Source organism: Mizuhopecten yessoensis, unplaced genomic scaffold (genome assembly GCF_002113885.1).
Source record: "Mizuhopecten yessoensis strain PY_sf001 unplaced genomic scaffold, ASM211388v2 scaffold8745, whole genome shotgun sequence".
NCBI lineage: Eukaryota > Metazoa > Mollusca > Bivalvia > Pectinida > Pectinidae > Mizuhopecten > Mizuhopecten yessoensis.
This window is the reverse complement of record NW_018407700.1, coordinates 3,339,630-3,358,090: the sequence shown is the minus strand read 5'-3', so window position 1 is coordinate 3,358,090 and position 18,461 is coordinate 3,339,630. Positions and strand designations below refer to the sequence as shown.

The 18,461-nt window shown below is 35.6% G+C and overlaps 1 protein-coding gene across 1 annotated transcript in view; it reads left to right on the top strand.

Annotated features, from left to right (window-relative positions):
- LOC110456459 (glutamate receptor ionotropic, kainate 2-like) overlaps positions 1–18,461 on the top strand; it is a 209,590-nt gene that overhangs the window by 160,647 nt on the left and 30,482 nt on the right. Inside the window, exons 3-6 of the mRNA XM_021507236.1 lie at positions 6,065–6,319; positions 8,023–8,201; positions 14,525–14,578; positions 16,104–16,283. Of these exons, the coding sequence (XP_021362911.1) occupies positions 6,065–6,319; positions 8,023–8,201; positions 14,525–14,578; positions 16,104–16,283 (668 nt within the window). The remainder of the gene's footprint in view (positions 1–6,064; positions 6,320–8,022; positions 8,202–14,524; positions 14,579–16,103; positions 16,284–18,461) is intronic.

The following is an 18,461-nucleotide window of genomic DNA, read 5'->3' as shown; positions in this document are numbered from 1 at the left end:
GTTATACCACACAAACAGTGTATGATCCATCCCTACGTTATACCAACAGTAACAGTGATTGATCTATCCCTACGTTATACCACACAAACAGTGTATGATCCATCCCTACGTTATACCAACACTAATGGTGTGTGATCCATCCCTACGCTATTCCAACAGTAATTGTGTGTGATCCATCCCTACGTTATACCAACGGTAACAGAGATTGATCTATCCCTAGGTTATACCACACAAACAGTGTATGATCCATCCCTACGTTATACCAACAGTAATTGTGTGTGATCCATTCCTACGTTATACCAACAGTAATTGTGTGTGATCCATCCCTACGTTATACCAACGGTAACAGAGATTGATCTATCCCTAGGTTATACCGCACAAACAGTGTATGATCCATCCCTACGCTATTCCAACAGAAATGGTGTGTGATCCATACCGATGTCATACCAACAGAAACAGTGTATGATCCATCCCTACGCTATTCCAACAGTAATGGTTTGTGATCCATCCCTACGTTATACCAACACTAATGGTGTGTGATCCACCCCTACGCTATTCCAACAGTAATTGTGTGTGATCCATCCATACGTTATACCAACGGTAACAGAGATTGATCTATCCCTAGGTTATACCACACAAACGTTGTATGATCCATCCCTACGTTATACCATCAGTAATTGTGTATGATCCATCCCTACGTTATACCATCAGTAATTGTGTATGATCCATCCCTACGTTATACCAACAGTAACAGAGATTGATCTATCCCTAGGTTATACCACAAAAACATTGTATGATCCCTCCCTACGTTATACCAACAGTAACAGTGATTGATCTATCCCTAGGTTATACCACACAAACATTGTATGATCCATCCCTACGTTATACCAACCGTAACAGTGATTGATCTATCCCAACGTTATACCACACAAACAGTGTATGATCCAGCCCTACGCTATTCCAACAGTAATGGTGTGTGATCCAGACCGATGTCATACCAACAGAAACAGTGTCGGATAATCCCTCTGCTATATCAACAGTAAGAGTGTTTGATATCCCTAAGTTATACCAACAGTAACGGTGTCAGAGTGATTGATCTATCCCTACGTTATACCACACAAACAGTATATGATTTACCCCTACGTTATACCAACAGTAATTGTGTGTGATCCATCCCTACGTTATACCAACACTAATGGTGTGTGATCCATCCCTACGCTATTCCAACAGTAATGGTTTGTGATCCATCCCTACGTTATACCAACGGTAACAGAGATTGATCTATCACTAGGTTATACCACACAAACAGTGTATGATCCATCGCTACGTTATACAACACAAACAGTGTATGATCCATCCCTACGTTATACCAACGGTAACAGAGATTGATCTATCCCTAGGTTATACCGCACAAACAGTGTATGATCCATCCCTACGTGATACCAACGGTAACAGAGATTTATCTATCCCTAGGTTATACCACACAAACGTTGTATGATCCATCCCTACGTTATACCAACAGTAACAGAGATTGATCTATCCCTAGGTTATACCACACAAACGTTGTATGATCCATCCCTACGTTATACCAACAGTAATTGGGTGTGATCCATTCCTACGTTATACCAACAGTAATTGTGTGTGATCCATCCCTACGTTATACCAACACTAATGGTGTGTGATCCATCCCTACGCTATTCCAACAGTAATGGTGTGTGATCCATACCGATGTCATACCAACAGAAACAGTGTCAGATAATCCCTCTGCTATATCAACAGTAACAGTGTTTGATATCCCTAAGTTATACCAACAGTAACGGTGTCAGATAATCCCTATGCTATACCAACCGTAAAAGTTTTGTATCGAGTGTTTGGCCCATCGTTATGCTATACAAACAGTTACAGTTTTGATCCATCCCTGTGCGATACCAACAGTAACAGCTTGGGTATATCGCTATGTTAAAACAGTAGGAATGGCGTCGAATATATCGCAATGTTATACCAGCAGGAATGCTGTCGGATTTATCTCATTGTTATACAACAGAAACAGTGACAGATACATCTCTATATTAATCTAATATGCGCAATGTCGAATATATCCCGTTGCCACTCAACGAGTGTCAGTGATGAGGACAGGGAAGGCAGTCAGCCATTGCTAGGGCTTTCTAACGACAATTCGACATCGTCTGAAGTGGCTACACTGATATAGTTAGAGGGACAGTCTGACAATTTTAAGAGGCATTGGTGGAGGCTTCGGCCAGATGGTATCGTACTGAAGATCTGTATACTGAACTACATCAAAGACTCAACTGTAGATTTTTTGGGTATGTCGTTTGGCATGTACCTTGTTGATATATCGTGTAACCCGGACGGACCCTGATGAAACGACGTGTTCTTTGCATCGTGAATACTCACTTGTAGCGTGTAGGAACTGTTAACGTCAAACTGCACGTACCGTTTTGATGATAACGCAAAAAGATATTACGATTTCTAAGGGGCTTTATCTCAAAACAGTGCAACGACAACACATTACCATACTTAAGATTTCTCTATCAAAGACTGTGCCATGATTTTAGAAAGAAATAGCAGTTAACAGTGTGTCCTACCAATGATGGCGCTAGTATTGTGGCATCATAAGTTGAAGTTAACTGCACCGTGTCATATGGTTTAACCAAACAAACCAACGACGTATTAAAGCAACCAATTCAAGGATATCTCCTCGTGACGACACATGTAAAAAACGTTTACATTCCTACGTCGTAATTCGGTTAACACAACTATATTAACAAAATACTGGCACCAGAAAGTGTCATGATTAGACAAAGTCGATAGTAATATATCGACACCAATGTTGTTTATTCTGTAAACTTTTAGTGTGTGTATTTCAACCTTGAATGAACAAATCTGTCTTCATTGCTGCATGGTTAGACATTTACGGATTGTATATCATTACAGCGTAGATTGACAAAATAATAAAAACACGAGGGTGCGTAATATGCCCGTCGAAAACCCGTCTAATATAGTCGGGATATACTATTACTATCTAGTGAATGTGTAGAAAAAAAATCGGAGTTACAGTTATAATGCAACCGTGACTGCAATACGTAACACTGCACTCATCTCCCCATGGTACTGCCACATATCATTTTTTTTAATTTTATTTCTGGCACTAAATAGTACGTGATATACGGACTTTCCCGTAACGAAAAGGGACATAACTCTCTTATCAAATACATGCAATCTGCTCGTCAGCTTTCTTGGTACATGTATCCGTCCATAATGTTGAGAACATAACATCGCAATACAATTCTATTTACGGAACGTACGGCTATCATGATGAATGCATTGACCAAAACGTTTATGGTATGTAATGTAAATGTGTTTGTCCCACCTGTCTTATACCTGTTGACCAATTCTCACATCAGCTCATATTTATGGATATCGTGTTTTAACGTTATGTTGAACGACAGGCGTAAACAAAAGCTGTCATGGAACAACTTTGCAACAAATAAACATAGCCGTATATGTTTAGGTAGGAGAGTCAAAGCTACGAGAGCCGTCATCAGACAGCACTATATACACTACATAATTATGAACACTACACGAACATGATTGAGTCGAAGAGGAAACCTGCCATTGCCGTCTTTTCAACTCAACAAAGGCTGTCAGCTTATCAGAGAATTTTCGTTCCGCAGTAAAAAGAACAAACGTCCATATGAACACAACTATTTGGCTCTAACGTTGATGAAAGTAAGAAATTGTATTGTCACAAAGGATGAACTAAAACTTTGTAAACAAAGCGTAGATTATCATATCAATATTGCACTGCATTGGTTATCGAATGTCTAAAGACAGGTGTGTCAGCTTTATGGAATTCCCTGCTTAGTTATAAGAGATATATAACTCCACAGCCTCCAAAATTGTGATAAATTGAGGAAATAGTAATGACACGCTTTGTGCAATATGACTTTTATGGTTACGATTCATATCAATGCAGAGGCAGATAATAACTTTCTAAGAAATATGTATTCGTATTCATGGCGTTATATTTTCTTATTTAATGCCGCAGTGTATCGGGAAACATCCTGCTTTAGATTGATCGCCCGGAAACAGAAACAGGAAAACACTATGAACGTATGCTATCTTCTTAGATTCTAATTCTGTTCGATTTAAAAAGAGCTTTATAAAATCGGACTTTTCAGCTCCATTGAAACTACATTGTATGTAATAAAAATTGTTATGGTATTAACTTTACATAAAGCTACACAGTCCTTAAACCAACACTGTGATTTTATGTTTTACGTTTGACTATTCGTTAAAGGTAAATTTAAATATAAATTCGACAAATTCTTTGAAAATATGGTTTTCCTTGTGTGCAATTAATCTCAAAGACATCAAATATACGTTAATTCTCGAACGCGCATTCCACAAGCTGTTTCAGATTGATTTGTGTGTTTGTTGATGCCATAGTATAACAAAAAATCTATTTTAAAATAAAAGCTTTAGTAAAACAGCATATTGGAGTTACAAATTCAAATCATCTTATTGACACAGACAACTTGAGGATATTTTGTGTATATTGTATTTTTTTATCTACAGTGCTTATATATAATAAAGTAATTTATTATTGAGCTTACATATATGCAATCTCCTGATTGTATATCGAATGAACCGGTAGGTGAAATGGCGAGTTTTTATATTTTGAAGAGAGTTAATATTTTGCACTATCACCCTCTAACGAGTGTATTAGTCTGTATGTTATGCCGACGTTCAAGAACTAAACAAGCATGAAAACAAAAGAAAAATCTTGATCGATGTTAATAAACAATTAATCATTCTGTACGAACAACCACTCGTTAGCGAATCTTTGCAATTCCAATTTTTCCTTAGGACCTAATCAGTGTTTTGATAGTGTCATAATATTGATTTTTGCCACACTCATAGACGTTCTGCTATACTGTGTGCACACAAGTGGCATATATATATATTGGTCCTCAGAATAGTCTCTTGTTTAAAAGTAGCCTAAATATTTCAGTTCTAAACAATAACGTAAAAAAGCGTATGTAGTACAACCGCGCCGAAGACAATGGCCGGCAACTAGTCTAACAAAAACATATCATAGAGTCCTAAAAGAGACAACGACTCTAAAGGTGTCCTCGGTCAACCATAAGTAACAATTAGAAAGCGACTCTCGCCTACACTCGGTCGGGATGCGGGATGTCAGTTCTTGTTATTCACTCATCGATACAGGGATATACCACTAGGTTGACCTTTCCGATCTACGGGTGCTTTATGTATTGGCTGTATTATGATGTAAACATCCAAGTCAATTAATGTCTACGAAGAGCTGGCTTAGAATGTTGGCCCTTGTGGTTTGTAGTCAAACGATTCTCCACATCCTGCTGGGTTTTTGGCCATTCCAGTGCATTTGTGCAATTCCGAGACAGGTTCGTTAGAACACTAAAGTTGATTGACTGAATATATTGATGCATTCACCACCATTTTGAAGGAAACCTTAAAAACGTTAGTGTCTTTTTCAGCTAATTATTCCGGAGGAAGTTTAAGGGGAACAGACATGATTGATGCAACAGTTACAAAGACTTCCCGACATGTTTATGCTTATTCACTCTCCTTTGCCCGTTATGAGTGATAACATTGACAATAGTGGCACACCTAATACAATGAACACGATACATGGTAACGTTGTGCTCGTATCGGTTTTGTAAATAACCTCTGCTTAAAGAACTGAGGTGACAACTCAAAGTCTTAAAAAAGGGGAAAACAAATTATAACAGAACTTTTATTATACTTAAGTTATATAATCTTTCTATTCGTTACATGAAAACATTTAATAATGATATAGACATTTCAGAATTGCCTTCTTTTATATTTTCTTTTTATAGAATTTTCATTTTATGAAATAATCCGATACTTCTCTCTGTCTTAAGGATTTGTACGTGATGAATTACAATAACTCGTTTTAATTAAGAATATATTATTTTGGAACTGTGCTGAAAGAAAATAACACAATCGCCTAATTATCTACGGTTACATGTTCTAACAGTTTGTAGCCAAGTACACCTCAGCACAGCCGCCCTGTTTGGCCCTCGATCTAACAACATTGCCTCCTTCACCAACTCTCTCTGCTCTGCTCTCCACATTCCACACATCGAGTTCCGGGAGGACGGGAACATGGAACCACCACAGGGCTACTCCATTAATCTACACCCTAACGCGCAGCAATTAGCCCAGGCATATCAGGCCGTAATTGAATATTACAGAATGAAGGAATTGCTCATCATTTACGGCGAAAAGGAAGGTAGGCGCTGCAAGGGTACATCACGGTTCATTTCGTTGAAATTAAATTCAGTATTGAATATGCTCCTAAAACAATTATATAACCATTATGCCATTAATTTCATTCTGACTTTCGATTTTGCAAAAGGCAATGAAAACGTTACTGCTCAATACAGGTTCAATATTAAGACGAGACATCAACCATAAAATAAAACATATTATATACACAGCTTCCACGAGTATTTCCCTTTTTAGTGCTCATGTAGTGTATGGATTGCTACAATGATTGCTGTTCGAATTAGCATAACATAGATGTGTAGGGAAATGTGTTAAGTAATTTACCTTGTGATTAATATATAAAGAATATTACTTAAGAGAAAAAATGTGACATTTGCTATTTTCCTGCATCAACCAAACATCCATGTAACAACAATCACTAGTTTTAAATATAGACTTAACTAAACAGTTCGATGTTGTTTGAAATGACAATGAACATCGATTATACATTCTGCTTCATCTTGCGAATACAACAAAGATGTATGTAAAAAATAAGTGGTAATATATCACTGTAAATATCTTTATTGAACACATATATGTTTTCGCAAATGTACATTATGTGTTTGATATACGAAACGCATTTAACGAGATGTTATCGTGATCTGTGAAACTAATAAATAATAACTTATTTTTAGTATAAGAAAAATGGATAGGCAAGGCAAGATAATATCTTGTGATTTATGATCGAGATAGTTAAATGCATTGAGTCACAAGACTTTAAATGTAAGTCACATGGGAGTATGAATTCCAAGCGATATAGGAAAAATAACGCTGAAACCATTTCAAATATGCTACAACTTCCTCACAGACAATTAATGCATTGTCATATCATAATTTGTAGACACTTCCTACACGTGCCAAACAATTTAATTGTCAAAATAAATATGTGAAATTACGAGTATATTCTCATCTGTATGATATATCAACAGACCTAATAAATTTGATGAACTACTTAGGTGCCATTACATACCGTGGAAACAGAGACCGAAATCATTACAGTAACATGAGGTTAACATCAGACTATGTCTTATCAAAGACCCATGTTTAGACATGTATGTCCTTTATGAATAGTGTGTGAATTTGATGTACACTAGCGTACGCGCAATGAACAGGATTGGACATATATCCAATTTTAGTGCATTAGGAAGAAATTTACCAGGTTTGGGTAGAGTATGCATTAATTTTATTGATAAGAAGAGACATTGTAAAGATGTTAGGCAATGTTATTCCCATGACTGATGTCACTGCCATAATAGAGGAAACTTAAAGTTTTAGTCACGTATCAACCTTACCCAGTGTCGCGGGTTCGTTGACATATGATTTTCTATATTTTTTACATAAGCAAACACAACATTCTTTATGAATGCTTGTTACTGAACTACTATAATTAACAAATCAATCCTTTTTGATATCCAATGAGTAGCGTCGTAAGAGGCTGAACGAGTATATTCTGACATAGGATTGCACAAAAACACCGCATACGTAAAATACCTGAAAATCGACAAAATTATCCATCGGATATCATTAGCGAAACTCACTCAAATTTCGTAAAAGTAATCACCACGTCAATGACTAATCATGTATAAGGAGGAGCCTGTTGCCTCAGTGTTTATTTCGTTAATATTTTTTATCATATCAATAACAGATGCTGTTATTTATCTGTTACAGGTTTAGTGAAAATGCAAAACATTCTAAGAAGTGTATCTCAAGAACCCACCAAAAACGTTTATATACGACAGGCAGACCGAACGAACATGCGACAAGTTTTAAAAGAAGCAAAGAAGAAAAACTGGACCAATATGATTGTCGACATGAATGCAACGGGGACAGGCCTTCTTCTAAAAATAGTAAGGAAGATCTTTGTTCAAAAAAATAAAAAAAATAGTATTACGTTCATTTCTACATTTCACATAACGATAGCAGATTCAAGGTGTGGTAGTGGACACTTTTCATTTTCATTTAATGTATTCAAAAAGGCATAACACTGAAATACTGTGAAATCAGGTATTTTTATGGGGTCCAATTTTCGTCGTATCAAAACACCAATTCGTCGAAACATGAATTCATGGATAACGAGTACCCACGCAAACGGAGAATTAATTCATGTCCAAATTGTAAACATTACCTCGTCTTCGTTGATAAAGAATTTCAACGATTTCAACGAAAAGGAAAGGAAACCCCCACGAAATGAATGATTTTACAGTATTATATACTTCATTTTAGCGATTAAAAATTCATTCAATAGAATTGTTTATAATCAATATCTTGTTAAATACAATTAAACCCGATAAACTATTTTTCGTTTCCCGGTAAATAGCTTACCCTATTATATTCCCAGCTGCCATCTTTTCCCCAATGGAAAATACGGTCTACTTTAATCCCCGTAGAAAATAATGCCATCTTCATCCCTGTCAAGTTTAGTCCTAGTGGAAAATATGTCACTTTAATTCCAAGTGGAAAAGTTGCAACCTTTATTCCCAGTAGATAATCCAACAGGCAGAATGTCCAGCTATTCCAGAATGTAATGCAGACACTTTAAACCTCAGTAAATATTTCAGACAAATATGTTCCCTGTAAATCATACAGTCCCCTGAAATCCAACTTGATAAGCTAGTCACCATCATTCCTGTCATAAAATATAGCCCCTTTCATTTCCAGTAGACAATATTACCACCTTGATCTAGCCGCCTTAATTCTCAGTAGATAAACCAACCACCTTAAATCCAAGTTGATATCATACACACACCCTATTTCAGACAATAATACAGACACTTTAATTCCCTGTAGATTGTACAATGACCTTAATTGTTAGAGAAACTACAGTTATCTTAAGTCTCATTAAATACAGCAACCATCATTTTAAGCAGACAACATAGCCACCGTTATCCCCGGTAGATAATCGAACAACCTTGGTCTCGAGTAGGTAATCTAAAACCCTACTCACCATTAGATTATTCAGACACTTTAATCCCCAATCAATATTAAATCTGTCTTAATTACAAGTATACTATCAAGTCACCTTACTTCCCTCTATATAATACACCTTTATGCTATCTGATTGTGCAATTGCCTTATTTTCTAGTAGAAATTACAGCAATCTCAATTTCAATGGCTAAAACAGTTACCTTAATTCCCAGTAAATGTAGGTAGTGGAAAGCCTGGACCATTAGGACATCTGGTAAAGATAAAGTTAATTTTAATCACAGAAATCTTACAAAGTAGAGGGACAACCGGCTGAATGGAAGATAATGTAACAGTGATTTACTCATTTTCTCTTTTGTTATTCTTATTTTAATTACTTCTTTTCATTTTATTAATTATTTATTTAAAACATGCGGACACATGAAACTGATTTGTCGATATAGATAATCTATAATTGACCTTAATGTTACGGAATATATACATATAAATCTTATCACGTTAACATAAGAAAAATCCATTATGAATTCAGCGATGTCGCAATTATATATTCAGAACGTTTAAAGTATCGCGCACGTTATTTGTATTTCTTCAATTTGATTCAACACGTAAATGTTCTGTTTAGTTTTTGTGTTGCTTTACGGCCCATACAAAATTTGAGTCATTTAGGGCCAAACAACAATGTTTAAACTAGACATTCACAAAAAACTGAATACATAAAAACCAGAAATAAATGGTTAAAATATGTAAAGATGTCAAACTATATCAATAGCAAACGAATTGTTTATAAGATATATCATATCTTATTAAAGAGATTAATTGGATGTAAATAATCATTTGATTGCATAGGAACTGTATCAAATACACATTTCATAGAGGGTACATTATAAAATCTGTCACATATAACGAATTAAGTATTCCAGAGTATTCAACTTGAATAAGAGGATTTTGATAATTAACTACGTAATGTTATTAATGTTAATTTACATAAACTTATCAAAATTTCATGTGAGGTTTCATTTGAATACATAAGCACAGTCATTGACATATACCGCTCTATGCATTAATCATACAAGACAATTGATGTTAAAACTACCTATATCATACAAACACGCTTACATATAACATGTCACTGTCCATACCACATTTGGTTTATCTGTATATGTGGTATAGCCTTCAGAAACAAACATACACAGCAGCTTATAAACATTATATAACTGATACTAATGTCATATAAACGACGCCAAAATAGCATACGTTGTACTCATATACCAGGAGCATTGCCTACTGTCCGACATAATTGAACACAGAGCTGAAACATTACGTATACAATTTACTACCAGTACAATTTTAATGCGCGTATTTGAACAATGAATATTCGGAGCAACATGGGAAAGATGAAAGGAAAGAAACATATACAAATATCGTTAACGCCGCAGTCTTCTCATTTCAGGCATAAATTAGTACTTAATGTCTTATGAAAATATGTTACGTCGTCTGCCAATATTTTTCTACGTGTCACTCTGCTTAATTGCATTGCGAACTAGGCGTTCCAGGAGCTGGCCAAACATTCCTTATCTTAAGCATCTGATGGAAATTAGGCAACTGAGAGAGATCAGGCTAGAACTACTTCCTGTCACACTGTCTTACGTTTTGATGGACGCTGTGTTCCTCCATGACAGATGATGTGTTGGTTGAACGTCGATTTTGAAACAAGTTGAGAGCAAGAAGTCATATATCAGCGATCCTACTGACACATGTTGGAATGTCGATATTTTAACCATGTGTGTGACTTAGCCTAGCTTTATGAGCGTCTTCGCCGTACTTCACTGTTTACAGTTTTTGGGATTTCTAACAGCATTTAGGCATTCAGTTTCAGAACTGTTTGACGGACGAAGAATGCGGGTGTATCATAGTTATCTTACCATTGTGAAGCCCATCAGAAACATCCCATAACAAGAAAGTGTATGTAAATATATCGAATATATAGAGCAACACCATACGAACATTGAGGATAGGTTCAATCAACGTTAACGAAGCCCATCATAAACATCCTATATTAGGAAAGTGTGTGTGAATATATTGAATATATAAAGCAACAACTTACCAACTTTGAGGATAGGTTCAATAAACGTTCACGACGCGCTTCAACTCAATATCATTCTATGAGAATATGTAATGATTATCTTACTTAACACCAGCCACATCATAAGATATGTCCTTGAGAAATATGAATGTCATGTGAACTTTATCCTGGAAGTGGTACATGAAGCCCGCTTAAACCAAAAACGGGGGAGGGTTCATGATGGTTTTGAGACAATCTGTTTCTTGTAACGTGAGCAGTGATGGTGTGATATGAGGTTATACATCACTATATTACTTCACATACAGCACATGTAGCAAAGCTCGTAAACAAACATTTGTGAGATACTCTGTTTCGAAACAAAATCACGATTTGGATCTATGAAGTAGAGTGTCTTGGTACAGGACATTTCTGGAGAAATTACTTATCATCAAATACTAATGTCAACACATTTATCTGACCATTTTCTTATTTGAAAAAGAAACCTAACCATAAGCCATTCCCTCTTTTGATACTTTCAACGAAGATGCTATTCTCTTGTGGTTAAATTGCCCGTTCATATTAGTATCTATGTTTTCGTTTTCCCTAACGGTTTAGTGCTTTAACGGACAAGGTGTGGATGTATATGCAATAAGGCCCATCAACCCACCACTGAGCATATCATCTTTGTACAAGTTTATACTGTTATCGTAGCAGTTAAGAGGTGGTTAAGTCTAAAGCCAGAAACAGATGGAGTTATGTAATAGATGGAACAGGATAATGTGAAAAGCATCTAATATTGTCCGATAAAACTGTATTTCTAACACTCAGATCAAGTACACAAGAATGTTTTATTAATACGAAATGTTGCAGTTACATTTTATATAAATACTTAGCAATAGGGATATAAAAAGAATTATATAATTAAACAATTGAAAAAAATACCGATTGAAAAGATATGAGTATTGTTTATGTTATGAATTAGCAAAAGAAAATATCACAACAACAAATAGGGATAAAGTAAACAAATCAAAATGTAATTACAACGACATCTCATAGGGATAAAGTATAAATACACAGTAAAAGAGTAAATATCACAACGACATCACATAGGGATAAAGTATAAATACACAATAATAGAGTAAATATCACAACGACAACACATAGGGATAAAGTAAAAATATACAATGATAGAGTAAATATCACAACGACATCACATAGGAATAAAGTATAAATACACAATAATAGAGTAAATATCACAACGACAGCACATAGGGATAAAGTATAAATACACAATAATAGAGTAAATATCACAACGACATCACATAGGAATAAAGTATAAATACCCAATAATAGAGTAAATATCACAACGACAACACATAGGGATGAAATATAAATACAGAATAATAGAGTAAATATCACAACGACAACACATAGGGATGAAATATAAATACACAATTATAAAGTAAATATCACAACACAACGACATCACATAGGGATAAAGTATAAATAAACAATTATAGAGTAAATATCACAACGACAACACATAGGGATAGTATAAATTCACAATAATAGAGTAAATATCACAACACAATGACATCATGTAGGAATTACGTAAAAAGACAACACATGAGAATTAAATCAATGCATCACAATGCCGTAGTAAAAAAATCGCAATACCACAAACATGGATAGAAAATCTTTCGCAATGTTAACACACAATGACAGAATAAGATAATATAAACAATATCACACAACGTGAACACATCTCAAAGACACGAGGATATACTAGTAGTACAAATGTTATACAGTTTACACAAACAGATTGAGTAAAAACAGCAAACGTCAGAATAAAACCTTAACTCGACAAAAAAGCCGAGAAAAAAACCATCAGGAAACATTTTTAACGTGCAAATCCGGGGTCGAAACCATATCAGTCCTTTTGTGAATCGCTGTCTTATAAGTGGAGAAGGTAATTATTGAACCTGACCGTCTATATTTATGTCTAGGTCTAGTTTTGTTTCAAATACACTGGCGGTGCCCTGTACGCTCGAACGGGAAATTCAAAACTTCCTATCGTATCTCGATCAAAACACTATTTTTCTAATAAACCTATGTATTTCTTTATTATTTATGCAACTTATAAAAAATATAACAATAGTAACATCACTACCAGCATTTTTAACAAAGTGAGTGTAAAAGGGGATGCAAGAAAATGTCCAGATAGAGAGTAAGGATGTGATGTTATTGGTATAACATCGAATTAAAGATGATGTATACGAGTTGATTCTTGATAATTGTTGTAAATTAAATCAAATATAATAAAAAAAAAGAGGAAAAACATAAAAAAAAAGGAGAAGAAAAGAAGTACAAAAATGAAATGGCTTGGTGCCAAGCACCATATATACGATATAGAGCAGGAAAAAAAAATACAATAAATTTATCAACCTTATGCATACTAACTACTTACATACTAACAAAAAAAAGAATGCTAATGAATTGCAATGTCTTATTATAATGATTAGACAACCAAAATGAAGAGCCAATTCTGAGTACAAAAATAAATAATTAAATAAATAAATGTATATACCAAAGCTCATTAACATTTTATTTGTTTCAGATATTGTTTTAAAATAGTTTCCCTGCATTTGTGTGTGTCTGGATATTTTGTTTTTTGAAATGTAAATTTTCTATGTTTTCTATTAATAAGTGTAGAATCGATTATGTTAATCGCCTTGGAGTAATGTTTCATATTAGTGTTGAATATTATCGATATTTTATTAAAAAATCATAACATTCTGGTAAAAAACAATTAATAATAATTATTTAATTGCAGAACCTATACCAATACATTTCAATTTTGAAAAAAAAAAAAGGGATATTTTAAGTTAAGATAGAAAGTCTGGTCTGTCGATCTGTGACTGGCCTGGCCTACCGTGATCACAACGTCGTAAGCAAAATCGATTTTAAGGATGATTCCTTCCTGATGCCGTGTTACAACTGCCCATCAAGTACACAGTGTTATGGAATTCTGATATGAAAGACACAATTGTTAACCGCTGAATTGCCATACGGGCATTCTGTTCTTCATTTGTGTTGTAAACAAACGGACTAGGTAATATTTAAATTCTTAAGATAAACACATTTTGCAGTAGAATACTCAAATGTTTATAAACCATTTTGTTTCAGGCACTTCAGGAAGGCATGATAGACCCATATCATCACTACATTTTTACAACACTGGTAAGTGGCTGTGGAATAGATTCGGACTTAAATATATTCTTTATGTCTTCGGAAATGTTTATGCGTATCATATGTGGTCGTACCGGATGTATCCGTAGTATTGTGAGTTTAAGTAACTAATTGCACAAGAGAACGGTCAATATAGGACATGTTTATGACCTATCGGTAATGTCTTGAAGGGCTGTGGGTTATTGTTATGGCTGGCGGTACGAGTTTTATCGTATCCACTTCGTCGTTAATGCTGTTTCGATTAACCATCGTCAAGATGAAAATATAAATTGTGAGAGTTTGGTTTCAAAAATAATATATACCTACTGGGCAATTTCCTCTATGATAAACATATGTAGTTGAAGTGTTTTAAGATTATTATATCAGAATACCATATGGTTCGTGGTTCTGTATTAATAAATGAAATAACTACACGGACATCAATAGACAACTTGAAATGGTGGCACGTTACACCGTGTACTGTATTGTTATGCTGCTTGTTGCCAGCATGATAACTTTTTGGAGATTACTTCAAAGGGCGATAATTGGCAAACAATGCACACAAATCATACTTATTTTTCAATCGTCTCAGTTTGCAGTACATTAGTCTGAACTAGAATCAAAACTGTTATTTAACAAAACGAATGCATTTGTATTCTCATATGAAAACTGAGTTTGGTAACAACGACACATGGCAATAAAGAAACATTGCTAACGAATACTAAGAGATTAAATTAAGTGCCGTAAGGTGTCATTGGCCCACCTGTATTATGGATGGGTGACGCTATAATCACAGGTGTCATTCTTCGTGATTTACACTTGCTGGAAGATCGCTTATAAAATTCCCTAATGTTCGTCCATGTGAACTAAAATCGCGTTACCATCAATGAAGCCTATCATCAAAATTAGCTGGATAATTATATCTTGGAACCAAAACACAATTATCACCGATTCAACCTTGAGATTGTGTTAAACGCTTTAATGACACATTTGCGCTGGCTGCATTTGTGACTGTACAATATAATTCATGGTTAGCTGTAACATTGACAATAGCTTGGAACTGAAAGGGCAAAATGGTTTTGAGGATGAATGAAAAAGCCATACCAATCACCTCTAAAATGTAAAGGGAAATAGGTTTGATATACTTTCTAAACGTACACATTATAAGTCCTGTCCTGTCAAACTAGTTGGTAAGACAGAGGTATAGTACATGTATCTACATTTGATAATGTCAAATAGTCTGTATATTGGGCTATTCTCCGATTAAACAAGCCATCACCTTGCTAATCTTTCTCACACGTGTTAAGAATCAAGAATCCCGTAACACTCCAAGACTGTAACAATGCATTTGAAACGATTGTTTAGTGTCCGAACCCTTGACATTTTACTACCGCTCGAACCATATGAGTAAAGGGATCGCTGCAGTGTTGGAACCATGCGTAAAATGTCTCTTCATATAGCAAGTGTTTTTATTGTTTTTGTTTTTTCCTCAATATTTCTATATACAATTGAAATAAAAACTCGATTCGTTTTCCAGGACATAGACTCGATAGAGCTGGAAAATTATAAGCATAACTACGTCAACCTGACAGGATTCCGCCTGGTCGATCCCCAGGACGAGTTCACACGTCAGATTATTGAAGACATGTATGTTTACGAGGCCAATACCCAGCTAAAGCTCATCAACGACGTCAAAAACAAGGAGCGCACCATACCGGTAGGTACACACTGACTATGATAGCGTATCTAAGCTTTGTTGTGGTGAAATTATTGTTTAACACGAAATAGTCGGAAGCGAGTTCCTCCACAAGTGTGATGTTTGGTATGGTTTGGTTTATTTTATTTAACGCCCTATTAACAGCTAATGTCATTTAAGGGCTTGCCTCCATGTGTGTTGTTTAGGGTTGCGCTCGTGTGTGTGTGCTAAAGAAGGGTATGTTGGGGTTATTGCCTCCTTGTAATTGTGATGCTTTATAGTACTATATCACTGAAATACCACGCCGAAGGGACCCAGCACAGCATTCCGTCCGGCCACATTATGCTTACAACTGGTGAACCAGTTGTTGCAATAACCCTAAATGGTGAACGCTCAGCAGGTAATACCTACTACCATTATGAAGAACTTTGGTTATCCGGGCCTGGGGACAGAGCCCATTGCCTTCCTCACCTGGACGATATTCAACATTAAAGCAAAAGGAAGGTATTGCTTAGGTAGGCGCTAGGAAAAAAAGTAGTTACAACTAGAGTGATTGAAAGATCCCAAATATTGCAATGGGTGAAGCAGATTGTATTTATGTCTCGACCTGGAAGGGGTAGGTTTGATGCACATGTTACATAGTTTGACCTACAATTTGCAATTATTGGTGTATTTAGTTTTCATGTATGATGTTTGGAAATAAGGTTTGGTTTTGCTATAGAAAGTTTAACGTTCTATTATGTGTGTCGGAGGCGGTCTGTTAGTGTAGATGTCTCCTTAAGATAACGCCGATCAGATGCCGACTTTAGTGCTTCCTCACTGAAACACCATGCCGAATGCACCTAGCACCGTATTCCTTCCGGTCACATTATACCGACAAGGTTAACCAGTCGTTTCGATTACCCTCAATGCTGATCGTTTAGCAGGGGAAACAATTACCGTTTTAGGGACTATGGGAACAAAATCTATTGTCGTCCTCACTTGGTCGCAAGTGAATTATTTCCAAGCAAGGCGTTAGAAAAACAAAACGGTTGTTAGGAAGTAGAGAGAAAAAATATATATATCTCAAATGTTGCACTGGATGCAGCAGATTTGTATTGGTCGCTAAAATGTCATTAAGCAGAGGAAACAAAAGCTTATTCCCAATTCGCAGGGGGATCCCACTTTAGTAGCCCATTCAAAATGTTCCGAATCCTTGCTGTAATGTGTGACCTCACTCGAATATGGTTCCATATATAACAATATTATTTCACAACTGTTATAGTGACTTTTGGGTCGTTGTGGGTTGTCTGAAAATGCAATAGATTGAAATTTTAAATATTTTCTCATTTAACAACATATATATTCCAATCGTGCTTCACTCTCGTTAAATTATCAGCACTTTGCCATACTCGTGAAACACATTTTTTCATTCAATGAGAAAACCATCAAAAATCCCTTTTTTATACCTGCTTTATCTTACTATACTACTGCATACATCGTGCATGTGATACTGAGCCTTGTATCATACCTGTGTTATGTAAAGTATGTTGTTACACATAAAGCTCGATCGGAACTCGTTTTGGCTGGAATTCTTCATTTGATATATGTTGGATTTCTCACGCATGGATGTATTCGTCTGTACAATAGAGACGATCTAAGCGCAATATCGTAAAAGCACATACAAATAATATGTATGCATGCATATATTTCACCCTTTAGTATGTTTACATGTATTCACAAAAACGGAAACAAATATGTAGGCACTCTCCTAACCATTGTATTCTAATGGAATTTTGTATCATTGTACAGATAATACTACAATTGTGGGACCGCACAACGCACCAAAATTAGCGTGCGCCCACCGTGCATGCATCGTTCACAAACCGTCCGCAAATCGTCCACACATGGTGAGCACAACTGTGCGATTTAGCAATCATTCGCCCCGTTGTGCGCTTCTCTCCGCACAACTGTGCGATTTGGTATTATTTGTAGATCAAAATTACGGAATGACAAAAATACGGAAGGCTTGTATGCGATAATGTACACTGTGTATATATCTGTAAATTCTCATCACAATAATCAAGATTATACAAATTAAGTGCCCCAGGCGGGGAGAAAACTACGGTCCAGGTACATGTACAAAGTGGTTATGTTTACCTGTATACGGGATTGTGTTGTAATTTTACATGTGTCGATTAAGTTTGTTTAAAAACACAG